The sequence below is a fragment of the Belonocnema kinseyi genome, chromosome 2, assembly GCF_010883055.1.
Source record: "Belonocnema kinseyi isolate 2016_QV_RU_SX_M_011 chromosome 2, B_treatae_v1, whole genome shotgun sequence".
In the NCBI taxonomy this organism is placed as follows: Eukaryota; Metazoa; Arthropoda; class Insecta; order Hymenoptera; family Cynipidae; genus Belonocnema; species Belonocnema kinseyi.
The window spans coordinates 39,355,734-39,375,098 of record NC_046658.1 but is presented as its reverse complement, the minus strand read 5'-3'; the positions used below and the strand labels follow the sequence as shown (position 1 = coordinate 39,375,098).

The 19,365-nt window shown below is 35.4% G+C and overlaps 1 protein-coding gene across 3 annotated transcripts in view; it reads right to left on the bottom strand.

Moving 5' to 3' along the window:
- Positions 1–10,750: 10,750 nt before the first annotated feature.
- LOC117167297 (GTP-binding protein Rheb homolog) overlaps positions 10,751–19,365 on the bottom strand; it is a 15,581-nt gene continuing 6,966 nt past the window's right edge. For all 3 annotated transcript variants that reach the window (XM_033352125.1, XM_033352123.1, XM_033352124.1), the window contains exons 5-6: positions 12,090–12,219; positions 10,751–11,984 (exon numbers count right to left, since the gene is read on the bottom strand). In XM_033352125.1, coding sequence (XP_033208016.1) covers positions 11,895–11,984; positions 12,090–12,219 — 220 coding nt within the window. In that variant the 3' untranslated portion in view covers positions 10,751–11,894. The remainder of the gene's footprint in view (positions 11,985–12,089; positions 12,220–19,365) is intronic.

Sequence of the window (19,365 nt, the reverse complement as noted above, 5' to 3'; positions counted from 1 at the left end):
TCTACTTGACACGGATATCTCTTCAAATGTACTAGGTTTTGTAAAATAACTTTTTTTCTAATAAAGATAGGCTGAATGCTTCTCGAATCAGCATGATTTAACTGATTCTCTATCGAAATTTGCATTGCATATATTTTTAGAAATTTTTTACTTTGAAATATCTTGCAATTAAAAAAAAAGCACGGTGGAGCCACCCGGGTACCCCGACAGAAAAAGCAAGATTTTCATACAGTATATCATAAAAATAAAGTTTAATATAATAGTATATGAAGTAAATATGGATAATTTTATAAATAATAACAAAATATATACATTTATAATTGAATTTTCTTAAATTCTTGGACGTAATACCGAGCCTCCTCGGAAACAAGAAATTTGCGATGTAGCTGCGCACGTTTTATATCTGTTTCAGTAATACCAAGGTCACCGCACATTATTAAATTATTATATTCAAGTAGCAAACAAAAATGCTGTACACTTTAACGATCGCTTATTTCAGCGAAAATGTACATACTTCTCAAGTCGCAAATTAATATGTACTCTTAAACAAAAAACTAATCAATGGAATGCCCATGAACCTCATTAATCGTAATTCTATTATGGTATAAGGCTTTTGTGAAACTAATGTATTTTGCTAGTCTCAACTCTCACCAATATCGTTGTCACTCATTGGGGAGTACTGTAGGCTCTCTAACGTTTCACCAGTTTATTACGTTGGTAAAATCGAAGGAGGGAGATTGGGAGTAGGAAACGCCGAGAAAGGTGAGAAAACAATAAAAGAATGCTAGCTATTCAGACAACAGAAGGAACATTTATTGCCACTTACATTGACCGGAGGGCCGGTAGCCCGTGGCAGAGTGTCAACGGTCAAGGTGGTGGTTAGTCCGTCCTCGAACAGGTTCCGGTTGGTCCTGGCGACAGCCGGGTGTTGGGCTGTCGGGAAGGTTTCCTGAAGCGATCGTGACAATAGGGATCAGTCCAGAAAGCGCGTAGAGAATTTGGAGAGCCCTGGCATGGAGAGCTAAACTAAGACACGCTTTGGCGGACGAGCCCAGACTGACTTGAATTTTTTTATCAGATCTTCAGGAAGAGTGCTTCGTACATCGTTTTTGATAGATTTTCACAAGAACGGACCAATTGTTTAGCAACAAAAACCGGCCATCTTGGGATTTGGGAGGACGCGCAGGGAATTGTAGGAATCATAGTTGAATCTGCCGTCAGCAGAGGACTTTCAGTTTCTAGGACATTGATTGCGACTACGGCAGGTACATCGAGCCTCTAACGGTATTCAAGAGCGTTTGCACGCACGATTGCAGAGGGCGACACATTGCGCCCGCACTTCGGTCTGCCGCTCAATCATACCGACCAAACGACGCTTAATCGCAGGCACGCCGTCTGCCGCCCATCGATCCGGTAATGTGCCGGGCACGTTTGTTATCTGGGTACCTACAAATGCAAACATTCCTTTCAAAAACTATTCTTTTATTGTTTTCGCTGCCTTGCTGGAAGTAAATGGATATAGTCTTTATCCGTTTGAATCCTTTTCTATCTTTAAGATTAAAATGGAAAGAACCGATGTATCAATCTTGATCCCAGGTCTATTCCTTTAATCATTTTCTATATTTCTTCCATCCTACAATCACCTCTATTCTTTTGAATCCCAATCTTCCTATCCTTTCTATCCGCCACATATCCACATGTATCCTTTTATTTCCACTCCCAATTCCTATTCTAGTGTTTCTTTCCAAATGAATGCTTCGCTTATCCACCCCTATTTTTTTCTATCCGATAAACAATAAAAATTTTTTCTTTTTTTCAGTACTATCTTCTTATCTCACTGAATCTTTTTCTATATTTTCTAAAATCTAAGATAGCCTTATCTTCTTGAATCTCAGTCTTTCTATCTAAATAAATCCACAGTTCGTCCCCCTCTATCCTTTTCTATTCGTAAGCCAATCTAAGATTCCTTCTAACTTTTTTAATTCCTATTTTCCTATCCAAGTGAATCCATTTCAATCTTTTCTGAAATATAAGATAGGCCTATCTTCGTGAAGCCCAGTCTTTCTATCTAAATGAATCCTCTACTTATCCACATCTACCCTTTTTTATCCATTCGGCAATAACAAATTTCGTATATCCTTTTTAATCCCTATTTTCCTATCCAAGTGAATCCATTTCTATCTTTTCATAAATATAGGATAGCCCTATCTTTGTGAATCTCAGTCCTTTTATGGAAATGAATCCTCCACTTATCCACCTCTGTCCTTTTCTATTCGTTGGGAAAACCAAAATTTCGTCTATCTTTTCGAATACCTATTTTCCTATCTAAGTGAATTCATTTCCATCTTTTTAGAAATATAAGATCGCCCTATCTTTTTGAATCTTAGTCTTTCTATCTAAATGAATCCACAGCTTATCCACATATATCCTTTTCAATCCAGTGGGTAATCTTAAATTTCGTCTATCTTTTTTAACCCTATTTTCCTATCCAAGTGAATCCACTTCTATCTTTTCTGAAAAATAAAATAGTCCTATCTTCTTGTATCTCAGTCTTTCTATCTAAATGAATCCTCCATTTACCCACCTAAATCCTTTTCTATTCGTTGGGCCAACCAAGATTTCGTCTATCTTTTGGAATATCTATTTTCCTATCCAAGTGAATCTATCTCTATTATTATTTAATATGAGATAGCATTATCTTCTTTGATCCTAGTCGTTCTATACAAACGAATCCTAGACTTATCCAAGTGTATCTTTAGCGAGGCGCGCGCTACTTGACGTACATCCCTGACTTAGTACCAGCAGGTTTCCAGTAGATGTCTGACTGTAAGAGTCAGACACAAGTGAAATAATTTGCACCGCCTATAAGTGGAGGGTCAGTAGACGCCTTTCCAGAGTTCGAACTTCGACTAGTGAGTCGTAAATCTAGGAAATTTTGTTGTTAGTTATATAAACCCTTTTTTATTCGAAACGAATAAGAATTCTACATTTTTGAGTGGATTCGAATGGATAGAAATTAAACAATCTATTGTTTGATAGTGGGCAGTCAGGGATAGATGAAGAAAGGCATTTGTGAACAACAAGGATATAAAAAGATAGGCCCATGGGACTATAAGGGGTAGAGTCAGTGGGATGCAAAGTGTGCATTTGGGAAGGAGTCAATATCTTAATCTTTTTATATCCATACGTTTCTATCATTTTGAATCTTTTTACTTCCAGCAGGCTGCTTAAAATTATACGAATCAACAAAAACTTACCCATAACCATTTTTTTACGTCAATTTTAAACAAACAACTTAAATAATTTAACTTTTTATATGCGTAGCCAGAGGTCCCATTCAAAAGACATCACCGTTAATTCCGCAGTCGCCACCTCACCTGCATAGTCGCAATAGTTGCGACGCTCCCCGCCGGCCGAACCTACCAATTTCCAAAGGTTCTATCTACTTAAGAGTTTTATTCTGATTGGGTTATAAGTTTGGGAGAATATTCTTGACTTGTACAATCAGATAAAAAAATAAAATATAAATCGATTTTTTGAAATTTCAAAACCCACGCAACCCCTTAATTATAGTCACGAAACCTCGAAATGAATTGACTGTGTCAAACTACCCAGTGGGCACAAAGTTTGGCGAAGGCTTTACGACATCTTATGTCCATGTCGTTAAGGTGTCTTTACGATATCGTAAATAAGTCGTATGATCTAACGATGTCTTTACGATATCACAAAGACACCGAAACAACATGGACAAAGGATGTCTTAAAGATATCGTAAAGACGTCGCCAAATTTCGTGCCCACTGAGTATTTAAAATATTTTACCTAGATATATGGATATAGGGATGAGTGGCAAAAAAAACGTCAGTAAGTGAGAAGATCGATTTCAAACCCCACTGAGTCCTCCTTCAGTTCCTTCATAAAAAACTCAAAAAACATCAAGATCAGCTTTTAAATTGTTGAAATTCGGGTTCTATGTTAAAATTTTCATTAGAAACTCACGGAGTAATCGCAATACTTGCTCTTGCAGCGTTACAAACTTTAAAAAATAAAATACCTGTCATTTACATGGGCCGAAGGCGGCTTCAAGTGCATCTTCTTTTAGTAGCAGTTAATAAGCGTTCTGTCGGTAACTTTAAGAATTTTGCCTGGATGCTAGTGACACGCAGTAGAAACCTCAAACAACGCTGCGATGCAAGTGAGAAAATTTTATTTTTAAACTTCGAGCAACACACTACGTGAGCTATTATGGATGCGCTTGAAGTCACTTCAGCACAAGTTAATGACATTTTGTTAAATTTTTAACGCTGCTAAAAAATTATTGCAATTACTCCATGAGTTTCTAACATAAATTTTAACGTAGAATCCGAATTTCAACAATTTAAAAGTTGATCTTGCTGTTTTTTTTTTTTTTTGAGTTTTATAAGCAGGAACCGAAGGGGGCTCAGTGGGGTCTTTAAGGGTACTTTGTAGAAGCTCCTTTCGGTTCCTTCGGTCCTCCAAGGTGGTAGTGTCATGTAAGCAGTAACTAGTGGTAATAAACTAACAACCCGAAAATGGGGAAGTGAATGTCTAACCTGAAATTTAAATAAAAGCAGAGCTGTGGCTGAATATGAATTCTTTTCTTTGATCGGCTATCAGCAAGTTTGCGAAGAAAGCAAAATTATAAACTTTGATGCAATTAATTTACATAGGCATGGACAAATAGGTCACGCTTTATCCGCTTTGAGTGAAGTATCTCCGGACCTAGGCTAATTGCCCTGACGGACCAAAGGAACCGAATGGACCCTCTACAATGTACCCGTAAAGACCTCATTGGGTCCCCAGTCGGTTCTTTTTTTAAAAACTCGAAAACACAGCAAAATCAAATTTTAAATGGTTGAAATTTGTATTCTACGTTAAAATTCCCTAAAGAAGGTAACGGAATAATCGCAATCGTTTTTTTCAACGGTAAAAAGATTCAAAAAATATAAGACGTATAACGCCTGTTGACTGCTACACTTCAAACGCATCGCTTGTAAGTAGCAGTCAATAGGCGTTATACCTCTTATATTTTTTTTAACTTTTTACCGTTGCAAAAAAAACTATTGCGATTATTATGTAACCTTCTATAGGGAATTTTAACGCAGAATCGGAATTTCAACAATTTAAAAGTTTAAGAATTTTTAATATTCGGGGATGTTCTAAAAGAGGCCAAGGAATTATCAATTGATTACAGTAATTTAATATGAAATTTGAAAATATTTGATATATTTTAGGATATTTTAATAGATTTCAAGGAATTTTTAATCGATCTTAATAATTTAATATGAGATATTACAGAATTAAAAATTTTTCAGGGTTATTTTAAATTTTTAAGATATTTTTAAAAGCTTTACAAAATTTCAAGAGATTGCAAAAGGTTTTTAAGGATTTTGAGTATTTGAGGACGTTTTAAAAGATGTCAAGGAATTTTCAATTTATTTTCATAACTTAAAGGAATTTCAAAGAATTAAAAAAATGTTATAAGGTGAGTGAAGGCAAAGTTGTGAAGGGTGAAGGTGAGTGGTTGGAAGTGAAAATTTGGGGCCTGTGAAGTGTTTGAGGTTAGGAGTAGGAAAATAGTTACTTGGTCAGGGGGGCAAGAGGTACGTGATAAAGGCGGGGAACGTCACGTAGCTTTGGGTAAAGTAGGATGCCGACGACGCGAAGTCCACAAACTGGCTCCAGAGGTCAACAGTTACTGGACGATCGCAAAGAGCAGAAAAACGTAGTGGCAGCAACAACTGACGTTGCTGAAAGCATACGCAGTGGCGGGAAGGGCGATGTTGATCGCAGTGACAGAAGCGGTAATGAAAGTGTCGAAAAGTCGACCAGGGAGGGGAGGTTCTGGGTAAGCTAGAGAGCACTGAGAATAGACAGAGAGAGGTGAACGAACAGAGATCTAGAGAGATAAAACATTGGAAGAACGGGTAGGCAATCCAGAAATTAGGAATGAGCGTATGGGGAAAAACAGAGAATGAGGAAATAGTTAAAGAAAATGAAAAGAACGTCCAAAGTGAAAATCAAAAATTGATGAAGACTCAGCGGGATTTAAAGAAGATTAGAAGGGGAAGAAAGGGCAAAGAGGAAAAAGAACTTAGTACTTAATTGATTAAAAGTGCAGAGTGAAACGGGAGAAGTAGAAATAAAGAATCTTTTGCGAGACATTAGAGTTCAAGTAAGGGTAGAAGGAGTCAAGAGAATAGGAGGGACGAAGGAAGGTTATGGATAAATGGGGAGGAATAGTGTTTGAACGAAGAATTAGAGGAATTAAGGAAAAATTCTTGAGAAAGGTAAGGGAAAAGGAAACGAAAAATAGTCTAGAAATAAATCAGAGGGGTTTCCAAACGGCAAAGGGGAAACAAAGTGATGAGGAAAGAAGGGGGAAAGGAAGAGAGAAACGAGAAAATAGCTTTCTGGAATGTCAGGTTTGAAGAACAAGAATAAAGGGTTTTGGGAGGAGTTAGAAAAGTGGGATATGATTATGATGAATGAAACTTGGGCAGATAAGAAGGACTGAAAGGGGATAAAAAAGCTGTTACCGAAAGGTTATGTGTGGACTATACAAGCAGCAAGAAAAGAACACATTAAAGGGAGAGGGATGGGAGGCATGGTCTCAGGGGTGAAAAAATAATTAGCAGTAAAAGGGAGAAAAGATGGAGACATGTAGGAAAATGATGGAACAATGGTAAGAAGAATTATAATTGGGAAAGTAGAAACAGCCGTGGTTTGTGTATACAGAAGAATAGGGGGAGAGGAAGGCTGGAGAGTAATAAGGTGGATGGAGGAAAAGAAGGAAGAATTGGTTTTAATAGGAGGGGAATTAAATGCATGGACTGGCGAACAAGGGGGAGGGTTATGGGATGAAGAGAAGGAAGCATATGTAAGGAACTCCAAAAAAAAGAGGCGAACCGGGAGGGGAAGAAGTTACTGGATATGATAGGAGAAAAAGGATGGTTTATATGTAATGGGAATATAACAGGGGACGAGGAAGGGGAGATCAAATTCATAGGAAAGGAAGCAACAGTAATAGACTACATCTTGACTGAAGAAAGAATTAGGCATATGATAGAGAGTTTGAAGATAGGGTCCGAGCACTTTCCGCTCATAGCTACATTAAAAAGAGTCGTCAGTAAGCGCGGAAGATGGAGAAAGGAAAAAGGGTGCGAAAGAAACACGAAAATAGGAGTCTGAGGGGTAGATAGATTAAAAGAGTTTAAACAAAAGATGGAAAAAGAGAAGGTTAGGTATCAAAAAGAGGAGAGAATAAACTCGTTAATTGAAAGGTTGAAGGGGTCGATTGAGAAGGTAGAGGATGAGCTGGGTACTAATGAAGGAAGAGTAGGGAGAAAGAGAGGCTGGTGGGCGAGGAATGCTGCGAGAGTAAGGAGAGAATGAAAGAGTTGGTAAGAAAATGGAGAAAAGGGGAAATGGAGTAAGAGGAGTATAAGAGGGGGAAAAAAGAACATGAGAAGGTGCTGGAAAGAAAAAGACAAAGGAGAAAGGAAGAATATAAAGCAGAAGTAGAAAAAGGGATCAAAGAAGGTAGGGTGTGGGATGTGATAAATAGGGATAGAGGGGAAAGGATGTTAACGAAGAAATAAAAATGGAGGATTGGACGGATTCTTTCAAGGGTCTATTAGGGGGAGAACAAAATAAGACCAAAGGGGAAAAGTGTAGGAAAGTCCAAGGAGAAATGGAGGAAGGGAATGAGATAACAAGAGACGAAGTGGATGAGGTAACAAATAGGCTAAAAAGATACAAGGCGACAGAAGAAGATGGGATGGAGAACGAAGCGATGAAGTATGGAGGAGAAGGGATTAGGGATGGGATGTGGGAGATCGGCAACAAGGTCTGGAAAGGGGAAGGTTGACCGGAAGAGTAGATGACGGGACTGGTGGTACCGCTTGTCAAGAAAACGGAAGGAAAGAAGGTAGAGTAATACAGAGGGATCACTCTCATGTCCGTCGGCTATAAAATATATGCAGAAATCACAAGAAAGAGGTTGGAGAGTCAGGTAAAACAAAAAGAAAGTATCCCACACAATCAGACGGGATTTAAAAAAGGGATGGGAACCATAGATATCTACGTACTCTACTACCTAGTTAACAGAAATTTTAGGTGAAAGAAAGGGAAACTTGTCTCTTTGATTCTAGATTTCAAAACAACGTTTAACTCAGTGAACAGAAAAGTGCTATGGTAGCCAATGAAAGAGAGAGGTGTAGAGGAAAAGTTGGTGGAGAGGATAAAAGAAATTTTTACTGAAACCAGAGGTCTAAGGCAAGGGTGCCCATTAAGTCCGTTACTATTTAATATCCTGCTAAGACAAAGATGATGTGCTTCAGAAATAGAAAGAGCAAAATAAATTACGTTTGGAAAATGAACGGACAAAAAGTGAATACTGTGGACGAGTTCTGTTACCTAGGTATTTGGTTTGAGGCAGAAGGGGGAAACGAGCTGCAGGTGAGGAAAAGAATTGAGTGTGCGAGTAAAGTAATGGGCCAAGTATGGGAAATAGGAGGTTCAAGAACGATCGGAGAATGAGGGTCTGGTTGTTTGATGCGTTGGTTTGGGCGGTGTTGTGTTATGGTGTGGAGATCTGGCGATGGAAGGAACATAGGAAAGTAGAGAGCATACATGAGCGATTTTTTAGGTGGGTAATGGGGGTTAGCTGGAGTTGCTCAGGAAACATGTTAAGAGAAGAGTTAGAAAGAGAAAATATGTTTACTAGACAAATTAAAGGAGCCTGGAGGTTTGAAGAGAAGCTAAAATGGGGAGAGGGAAGCAGAATAGCACAAGCATTTTTGGCGAAATTCGGAACAATGAAGCGAGAGGCCATTTGGGAAATTCAAAATGGGAGGAAGAAAGGAAAAAAATGAGAAGGGTTTGTGATATAAGAGAAGGTTTTATGGAGTGGCAGGATATAGAGTTAGAACTATTAGTTAAACAAGGAGAAGGGAGATGGACAAAGATAATAGATTCGAGGCACAATAGATGGTATATGATGGTCAAAGGGTTGACGGAACCAGAATATCTGAAAGAAAAAGAAAGGAAGAAAAATGGAGTAGGGTTGTACGGTTTAGAATGGGAGAAAGAGTGAGAGCATGCAGACATTGGATGGTTGAAGAGAATTTATTAAGAGTATGTGGATATGAAATGGAGTCATGGGCACATGTATTAGAGATATGTACAGGAGAGGAAGAGGGACATTTGCGTTTGGATGAGTCTGTAAGATGGATCTTGGATGGTAGTGGACAGGGAGTGATGTGAATGAAGAAATTGAAAGAAGTAAGGGAAAGCAAGGGAGTAGGGCAGAGCCAAACGGGTAATTCTAAAAAAGAACAGTAAAAAGCAAAAAGTGTTTTCAATATCGTGGAAAATGCATTTTTATGGTAAGAGGAAACGGAAGCCCTGGAAGCTCGCTCATTTTAAGAATTAATGTTACGACTGTTACTATTGTTCATCCTACGTAATGCGAAAGAGTAGAAAATAAGTTGTAGTTAAGTTAGACTAAGGATGGATTTGTAAATATATGTATAGGGAGCGAAGAGCCTCAAACCTGTAAAACGGAGTCTTGTTCAGTGTGCTCTGAAACCTAAACTAACATGGCGATCGGGCTGAAACTATAGCTACAAGCTATCTAAGGATGGTACAATAGAACGCCACCTCAAGGTAGGCCTAGTGGCGCCATCTCTTGGTCAGGCCGGAAACTTATCAATCCACCCTCGTACATACATACATACATGCATGCATGCATACATACATACTATTGATTACAGAAATTTAATATGAGATTTTAAAGGATTTGAAATATATCAGGGCATTTTTAGAATTTCAAGATATTTGCAAGAGCTTTAAAAAATTTCAAGAGATTTCAAAAGATTTTTAAGGATTTTAAATATTTGAGGATGTTTTAAAAGATGTCAAGCAATTTTCAATTTATTTTCATAACTTAAAGGAATTTCAAAGAATTAAAAAAAAATTATAAGAACTATTTTAAAAAATTCCAAAGTACTTTAGAAATCTTGAAAAAAAATGTTCTAGGTATTTCAAAAGATTTTGAAAAATTGGAGAGAATTTTAAAAGATTCCAAGGAATCTTCAAATGATTACAGTAATTTAATATGAGAATTTAAAGGACTTGAAATATTTTAGGGTATTTTTAAAATTGCAAGGAGTTTTCAAGAACTTTGAAACATTTCGAAGAATTTTAACGATTTTTTCATCTTTTCTGGTTGAAAGTGGAACTACTTTGTTAAAAATTTAGTTTTTTTTGGTTGATGCTTTGAATTTAACTACTTTTATACATCTGAAAAAATATAACCTCAAAATCGACGCATGCATGAAATCAAGAATCCCGCGAAACATTAAAATCGCCAATTTCTTCTATTTCTTTCAAATCGGGATCGAGATATAAATAAAAGACCACCGAACTTTTCCGAAGCTTTTAGATCGGCAATCATTGTGCAGCAGAAAACCTGAGAAAACCGAAGTTCGAGTCGCGCATTTTCGGTTTACACACGAACTCACAATGGTAATCATGCACCTTCTGTTTTGCGGCTCCAAAACAGTAGGTATGGTGGGGGTAAATTTGTGCCACGATCTGGCAGCTTTGGCTCAAATGCTTACCTTTGTGTCTGCACTGGCAAGCACCAGAAATCGATCTTCGCACGCAACTGTTTCAACAAGATTCTGGCGTAATTAGTGGACGCTATCTAATTACAAAAAGAAAATCTTCAATCTTTTTCTTTATTTTACGCTTCTTACATATCCTGGTGTTTAATTACCGTCACAACTTTTTTTCGTATTTACAGTTTTCATTGCATACAGTGTACAATTGTGGTAAAGAATATTCATATCCGCGTGATAAAATTATGGGTTTCACAAGTCTAAATCACGCAATGTGATTTAATGTCTCAAGTAAAAATACTCAAATGTACAGAAAATTAATCCAATCAAAATGACATTTCAAAAAAGTTGTTGCAGCGCACGTTATTCTGTTTCATAAAAATTAAAACCATACCAAAATTCTACGACAGATAACACAAATTTTAAAAATATTTCATAATTTTCTAGAAACGTACATCTTTGAATCCCTTTTATTATACGAAATTTATTATAAACAAGTGAGGTTCCCTAAGAAGAGGGCTCACAGGCCCAGCATAAACCCACTAAGTTTTAAAAAAAAAACAAATTACATGGGAACTTTTGACCTTGGGACTTCGAAAAATCGCTTTTTGAGAAAACCGCATTTACAGATGATGAGTGCTAATACCGCACGTGTTATATTTTTTCTTCCAAAATTCACTTTCGGTCACTCAAGAAGACAAATAGAAAGTCACCACATAGAGCACAGATTCAAGTATGATTTCCCATCGAAAACAAAAAACTAATACTTTTTACCCTGGCTCACAAAAAACCCGAACATCACCTAAACTAAGCTCGCCAAAGCGAGCCTCTCTCCTTACGGAACGCCACATATTTATCTGAAAGTAATTCTGGTTACAAACTTCTCAGCGCCGTTTTGACACAGAGAGGCGGCTCCCATTAAATTAAGTATCTTAAATTGAGAACTTACAGTAACAAAGAAAAATCCAAATGACTGAATGTTTTGGTTTACCAGTTCAGAACTTAATTCTCAGTATTGAATTATTGACAATTTTTGTGTTACTACAAAATGAAGGAACCAATAGGGCAGTAGAAAATGTAAATTAAATCATTCACAACATTGAACAGTTACTTTCATAAGATTATTGTAAACTGTTTCTCAAGAACTTTGTCTTCTTATCCAAGTTTTCATGGCACCGAGGTACAGGTGGTAATGAATCTTCATTTTTCTATAAGCCCAGGTCGCAAATTCAAATGCCTTTTTCTGGTTTTTATGAAATGATGCAGTTTTGTTTTTCTTGCACATTTCCGTCAGCCTTTTCTATTTCTGTCAGCAGAGTGTGAAATATATCGGCAACAGCCTGAAAAGAACATAAGAGTTAAATTCGAAACGGTAATCACTGACAGAAATTAGTACAAAACAAATAATGCAAAAAAACGATTGAATTTCAAATATTGGTACACACCTCGTTTTGTTTTGCACTAGTTTCGAGAAAGACAGCACGCCATGTATCAGCTAGGCGTTTCCCTTGCTCGGTAGTAACCATTCTGTCTACATAAAGATCCGTCTTGTTTCCCACTAAGACGATAGGTACACTGGAAAACAAAAATTATTGCTAATATTTTACTAAATTTAACACTAATTTTTTATACGCTCTAATATTGGTGAACACTAGAATGGAAAAATCAGGAAATGATCCTGAATTTTTTCAAACCACGAAAAAGGGGGAAATTATACTAAATGAAAATTTATTTTGTGAATGGAAATGTTTCTATTTTTTAGTAGAAAAATACTTTAATTTTATCATTCAATTGTGAATACTTTAGTTTCTAATTTGCCAATTTCATATTATACAATTTTAAGCATTATTTTTAATTTTGTAAGCTTAATTTTGAAGGCCGGGTCTACGATCGCAGAATTTCGATGAGTGTAGAAAAAATATGTTCAGTGGGACATTTTGCATTTTGAAATGTTCAATTTGCAGTATTATTAACATTTAAAGCATTCAATTTCCTTCACCTAATCAAGGGCTCAGAATGAGAATGTTCCATCGCATTTTTTTCGAAAATGAGATCATGTCTTCATAAGATTGTTTACTATGTTCTTTATACGTAATATTAATATTAAGTCTATATTCAACTTCTAAACATGTAAATTAAAAATGTGAGCTTCAAAAATTTTTTGGAACAAAACTTTCCAATTAAAGTGTTATTACCACAAAGTAATTTTTTAATTAGTATTATCGATTCTTTAAAGTGCTATTCAGCATTCTGTATAATTAGAAATAGTTTGACTATTGGGCACGGACATGACCTTGATATTAACCGGATGACAGGCAGCGCCCGCGGCGGCCAAAACCTGAAATTCCTAGCGGATAGAAATTTGACATTTGCACAAGTTAGCACGTATGCACTGTTTTTAAATATAATAAATAAATACATGATTGCTTTGAAAACATATGTAAAATTTTTCAAAATGAAACTAAATAATAGAGAAAACTTTCTTGCAAAAAGATTTAGTGGAAAAATTGTCTTTTCATTTCAGCTAAACGCGTTCTAGTTTAGTTGTTGGTTATGAACATAACCATAAAAATCGCCGGTAGAATGTCAACAAGCGGATTGATGATATATATTTTAATTAGAACAGGATTTTAAGCTATAAATCACTCTATCGATTTAAATCCTGAAACATTAAATAAGGGAAAAAGTTTAGCAGTAATTCATGTGGAAAGGGTGTAGAAATGAAAGGAAAGAGAATAAGCTAAATTCAGTGCAGCGTTAACAGACTAGCGTCTGTTCGTTCTCCCCAATACGACGTTAAATTACAGGTGTTTATTAAATAACAAATATATTGTAATACAAAGAAATGAATTAGATATTTAAAATGATACATTTCCTAACATTTTTCTGTGTTAAAAATATTTATGAATTATAAATGAGACACGGGACACTCACTATAAAAAATTCAAATAAATAATGACATGTAAGTTTGCATAAAATTTTCCTTTTGATAAGTATTGTTATTTTGTAAATTTACTATTATAGATACTATGTATTTTTAAGGTTTTAGTAAACATTTACTCTAACTTTATGAACTTAAAAATCAAAATGTGCCACAGGCATCTTAGGACATGAAAATAAATCGTATTTTTATCCGGAATTGTGTAATTTGCACACTAGAATATCCCTATGCTTGGAATAGAGCAAATGAAGAATATATTTAACGTTTATTAATTAATTTTTAATTATTTCAACAAATTTAATTTGTTTAAATAATTTTTCTTTCGAAATTTGTTTTTTCTTAAAAATTATGACTATTAGTCTAGTGAAATATTTATTAACATTGATTTATTAATTTTCAATTATTAAAACAAACTGAATTTTTTTAAATAGTTTTTTTCTGCATTTTTCAAATGAATAATTATTAATATTTCTTCAGTCACATATTGACAACCATTACTTTAATTTATAATTTAATTTATTTTAATATAGGTTTCTTAATATAGGTTAATTTATTTTTCATTGTTTAAACAAATTTCATTTATTTAAATAAATTTTTTCACAAAATTATAAATTTTTTACAAAAAATACAAATTATACTTCATGAAATTCAAATTAACATAAAATATACTCCAAAAATATTATGGAATAATTAAACTTTCTAACCTCAAAATCTCACAACTAGCATTACGTTTACAGAAATAATAAATCGTATAAATATAATATTACTGCCTTAATTACCACAATAATTTTTCCACATATATTAGTATTTCTTTTTCAAAAAACAAGAGTATTGAAATACTTTTCGTGATATTTGGGAGATCTGTCATTGACAAGAGAAATTCAAAACGCAACTCCGACCAAACCGTTTAATAATCTCGAGCAAAAGTTTTTGTCCCTAACTCAAGATTTTATCAGCTTTCCTACAGGCACTCCCGTTATCTGTTAATTAAACTCTTATTTTCAGTATAAATTTATTTATTTTCAATCGCATGTAAACAAGTGGAATTCATCCCTAAGAAATTGTCACTTTCTGGTAACAGATGGCGCCAGGCCGTTTCCGTGGCCCTACCCAACTCCAAACTCCTGTCCCAGTGTATCGAAAATTCCACGTAGTTTACTTTAGCTACTAAAATTGTCTTAATTTTCGTTTACTGGGAAAACAGAGAGGTTAGACATTTTCACGCGCAAGTTGTCGAAATGAACTTGGAGTGTCTTTAATTGGCTTGTGTGTGTTATTCGTATGATTTTTTTATGAATAGAATCGTTACATAATTCATAAAAATTGAATTTTTTAATAATAAAATATCTGCTCTTTACATTGGTGAAAGAAAGTGTGGTTTAAATACTATGATTAGGAGAAACTGTGCTGTGGAATCGCTTCTAAAAATCAGAGAAGATAAGCGAAGGTTGATTTGAATAGCCTCATTAGGTTTTTTCACTTTAAACACCAACCTAGTTCACTTCGTTGAGTCTGATGGGAAACGCATGGACCAAATACATGGGATTCAGTTAATTTTTCATCTATTTTTCTAATATCTTCATAAGAACTAATTTTTTATATATAACGAGGCGTCCTAACGGTAGGGTGCCAACGCACGCGACACGACTTAACGGTACTTAACCAAAAATAGAAGTTGGCCAAAACTAAAAGGTGCTCACTCAATTCATAAAATCATGAAAGTTCTATCTCGGGCGAGCAAACCATGAAGGTTGCCACTTCTCGTGTTTATTTTATAAGCGAGAAGTGGCACCTTCATGCTTTGCTCGCCCGAGATAGTACTTTAATGTTTTGATGGAGCGAGCGAGCATCTTCTAGTTTTGGCCGACTTCTAGCTTCATCTTTTTCAATTCCGCGATCTAAAACTTTCTAGTGCTTACTTCTTGGGTAGCATTTTATTGTTTCTATTTTTGGTTAAGTATCATCTAGTCGATCGCGCGCGTTGGCATCCTATTGTTAGGACGCCTCGATAAGTATATTTGAAAAATAGTGTTTATTTGTTAAGAACTGTTTAATGAAGTAATAAAATTATTATAATTATTATTCATAACGAATATATAACAAAAATAAATCTTTATCCTATACATTTGGTCCACTGTTATCCCCTCAGCATCCAACGAAGTGAAATTAGCTTGTGGTAAAAGTGAAAATACCTAATTGGCTAACAAAGGTCCATTTCTTTTGTAATGATCCTACTTTAACCTGCTGGTATTTACACAGGGACAGCTGCAGCATTTATCCCACATATATCCAAGATATAGCAAACATATTTCTGTCTTCACTGTCGTAGTTGCATTTAGTATTAAATTTGAAAATTCCAAATCGCACACGTGTACTAATTAATTAGTGCTGAACTAAAGCATACCAATAGTGGGTTAAATATCCTAACATGGAAATAAGAAAATTACAAATAGCGTGAAATTCAAGTTGATTCGCGGGTCAAAATATGATAAAATCGATCAAATGTAGAATAAAATAAATAATTTACAACCTAAGCGATATATTGCAACCACTTAATCATAGAGGTATATTTATTATATTTATGTTACATTTATTATTATTAAAATCCAACAACGCTAAAAAAATTGTCTCTATTCTTTCAAGTAACAATTAAACCATCACAGCAATAAGATATACCGGGATATTCTATTTGATCCCATTTACCTCCCAGGTTGTGCAAGGATATCCTAGAGGTAACCTTGGACTTCCCCAGGATATCCGTTTGGCATTTCCGGGATATCCTAATTTACGCTCTGCAGGATATGCGACAGGTTATCCCTGGGATGTCCTTGGGACAACCTGGGAAATAAATGGGATATCCCGGCATATCCTACTGCTGTGAGGGAAAGGAAAACCAATTTCACACTATCTTTACAACGTGTAAATGTTCCATATCCTGATAATTTGTTATACACTTATCATTAGCGAAAACGTTCCATCAAGCTCTCTCTCTGAATACTCTACCGTTCAAACAAAAAAGTAATAACTATATTGCGCAAGGGTCCCATGTCAACCTAACCTTAAATTTTAAATTTGCATGAAGCCTTATTCACATATCAGATAAAATCAGTAAGTCTTGGAAGAATTTAGTAATCTTTCATCTAGTGATGTGAAAATATTATTAACGTTTAAATTACATGTAGTTTCATGGTAAAAGTGTAGTTACGACATCTCATTTTATCCATTTGCTAAGTTGAAATATAATCGTCTCTAATAGCACGGAACGTCCCTGGAACGTTCCGCGGGCACCTTCGGAAGATTTCATTGAAACCTGAAGGGAACTTTCCGTTATTGTTATTTTTAACAGCAAATATCTCGTACACCATACGAGATTGGTGAAAATAGATGTTGTTTTTGACTTTCGAATACCGCATATCCATCATAATATGATATCCACATCATAAACTAACATCGATATTGGTTCTTCCATGGTTTAATTTTTACAGAAAATGTATTTTCCCAGATAATTTCAAAGGGGGCTTGGTAAATTGGAAAGTTATTCTTTAATTCCTAAGATTTTAAAGATGTAAATTTTTTATTTTTAAAAATGTTTAAAAAAATAAACTCTAGTAGTCAGGAGAGCAGGGCGAGAGCGATTGCGACATTATATATACGTGACGTGCGCCGAAGAAAGGGGGCTTACAATTGATGCGGCCCTCACTGTTTATGTTTCGATCAACCCGAAATCAGTCCACGGCTATTTGAAGGCAACCCCCGAAACTGGGCTGAAAGCGAGAGGCTGTTGTAATGCCAGAGTTTTACTACACTGATTTCTTAAAATAGCCGGTATACTAAAAAAACGAACTCCTGAATTATTCGCTGCTTTTTCATAGCAGCCAAATACGGCACAACTAACCACTGTGAGAGCAAAAAATATGCAACACGTATTTAATAAGAATTATAAGATTAGAAATTAATTTTATGAAATTGACTTTCGAAAATATGAAACAATTAAAATAATGCAACGAGATATTCATAATTAGCCCTCTCAGCCTAGACTGGGTTAATTTTACCCGGACGATAATTTCGGTTCGCTGTATCTTTAGAATGTGGCGATGAGAAGTCCCAATGAGTGTGCGTAAAAAATATTGGGGGGCATACTACTATTTCATCATTCGACTAGTGCCAGTGGGGCCTTAGCAGCCGAAGGTTACGCATCGAAAGTTTTTTTGTTGGTCTAAACTACCCAGTCTAGGCTCAACGTGTGAAAATCGACTTCAGAACAAAATCCAACACAAGGTAAATAACACTGTATATTATTATACAGTAAAGAAACTAATACTAAGATATATTCTGTCCTACATTTCAATTAAATTTGAGAGAATAATGGATGTTTATTCTGATTTTTTTAAGCATTTGTAAGGGCGTGACCCGTTCACTCGCTCGTCAAGAAGCGCAAGTCGTTGCGGCGCCTACAGGATCTCAGTTTGTACAGAAACTCGTTTGACGCTTCCGACTCTTCCCTCTTTTTGAGAGATGTGATTAATGAATAAAAGCCAGAAATGCAGATCCACGCGACGATTTTCAAACGTGAAAAGCCAAAGCGTTGTCACTCTTGTCCGTCCAGTCTCGACAGAAAAACGATACTTTTCTGCACGTCTTGTAAAAAGCCAATCTGCCGAGAACACATATCTAAAAAATGCTTATCTTTTTAAACCTGCTATTCTTATGATTCTTTATGAATAAATGGTGTGAATTTGAAAATATATGATTGATTTATATTATTACGTAGCACCCTGTATATAGACATTAAGATGAAAAAGATAATACACAAGAAACCATTTATATTATAAATGTCAAAATATGGCAATTTTCGTTGAGCCGGAAAAAAATTTTTTTCTTAAGAAAACAAAAAACTACTTTCAAGGTCTCAAATTGCAAATCTCGCACTCCAAAATTATTACAGTTAAAAATATTTTCTTTATTCTACAAGCTGTTAAACACAAAATGCGAAAAAACGTTTTTACTGAAAAGTTATATTATTTTTCTGAAAATATCGGTAAAATGTGTTGAATTAATCTTATTTATTTTAGGATAGTCATTTTTTTGAGATTTTTAGCATCACTTAAAAAAATTGATCCCGATACCTTAATTTAATCCAGAGATACTGGACTTTAAACTTTGCTCGGGTAAAAAATGCCCAGTCTAGGCTGAGCGGAAAATATCGGAAGTCTAGGCTGAGAGGATTCGGATTTAATTGGAATGCCAGAAATTTAACGAAAGTAAAGAATCTCGCTAACAAGAACTTACTGATAAGCTAGGTTGCAGATTGAATACTTCGTAAACATATTTTTGGAAACACTGAACAAATTCTATATTTATGTCGTTATATCGCAAACGGCGTTTGTTTTAGATATTGCACTTTTGCAGTCGACTACATCAAGATTCTGGTTGTGTCAGTGTCACACCGAATTTGTCGCCCGATGGCAGGATCTCGAGACTTTTTAGCTTACGTAAGGAAACTTCTACCGCTAGAGGCTCGGGAGCTGTGTATGTAGCCATGCCCTTGACAGGAAGCCTCGGCCCCCAAATCCGCCATGTTCCACAGAAGCATTGAGTTTTATTGGGAAATTATGACTTGATTAAAAAAAAAAAGAATGTTCCTGATTAGTTCAATTCACGGATCTAATGTTAATTATTCTTTTATGTGTAAGGGGTCATTCATAAAATACGTGATACGTTTAGGGGAGGGTGGAGGTCTGTCGAAGTATCATTGTCCATGTTAAGACCAATGGAGAAAG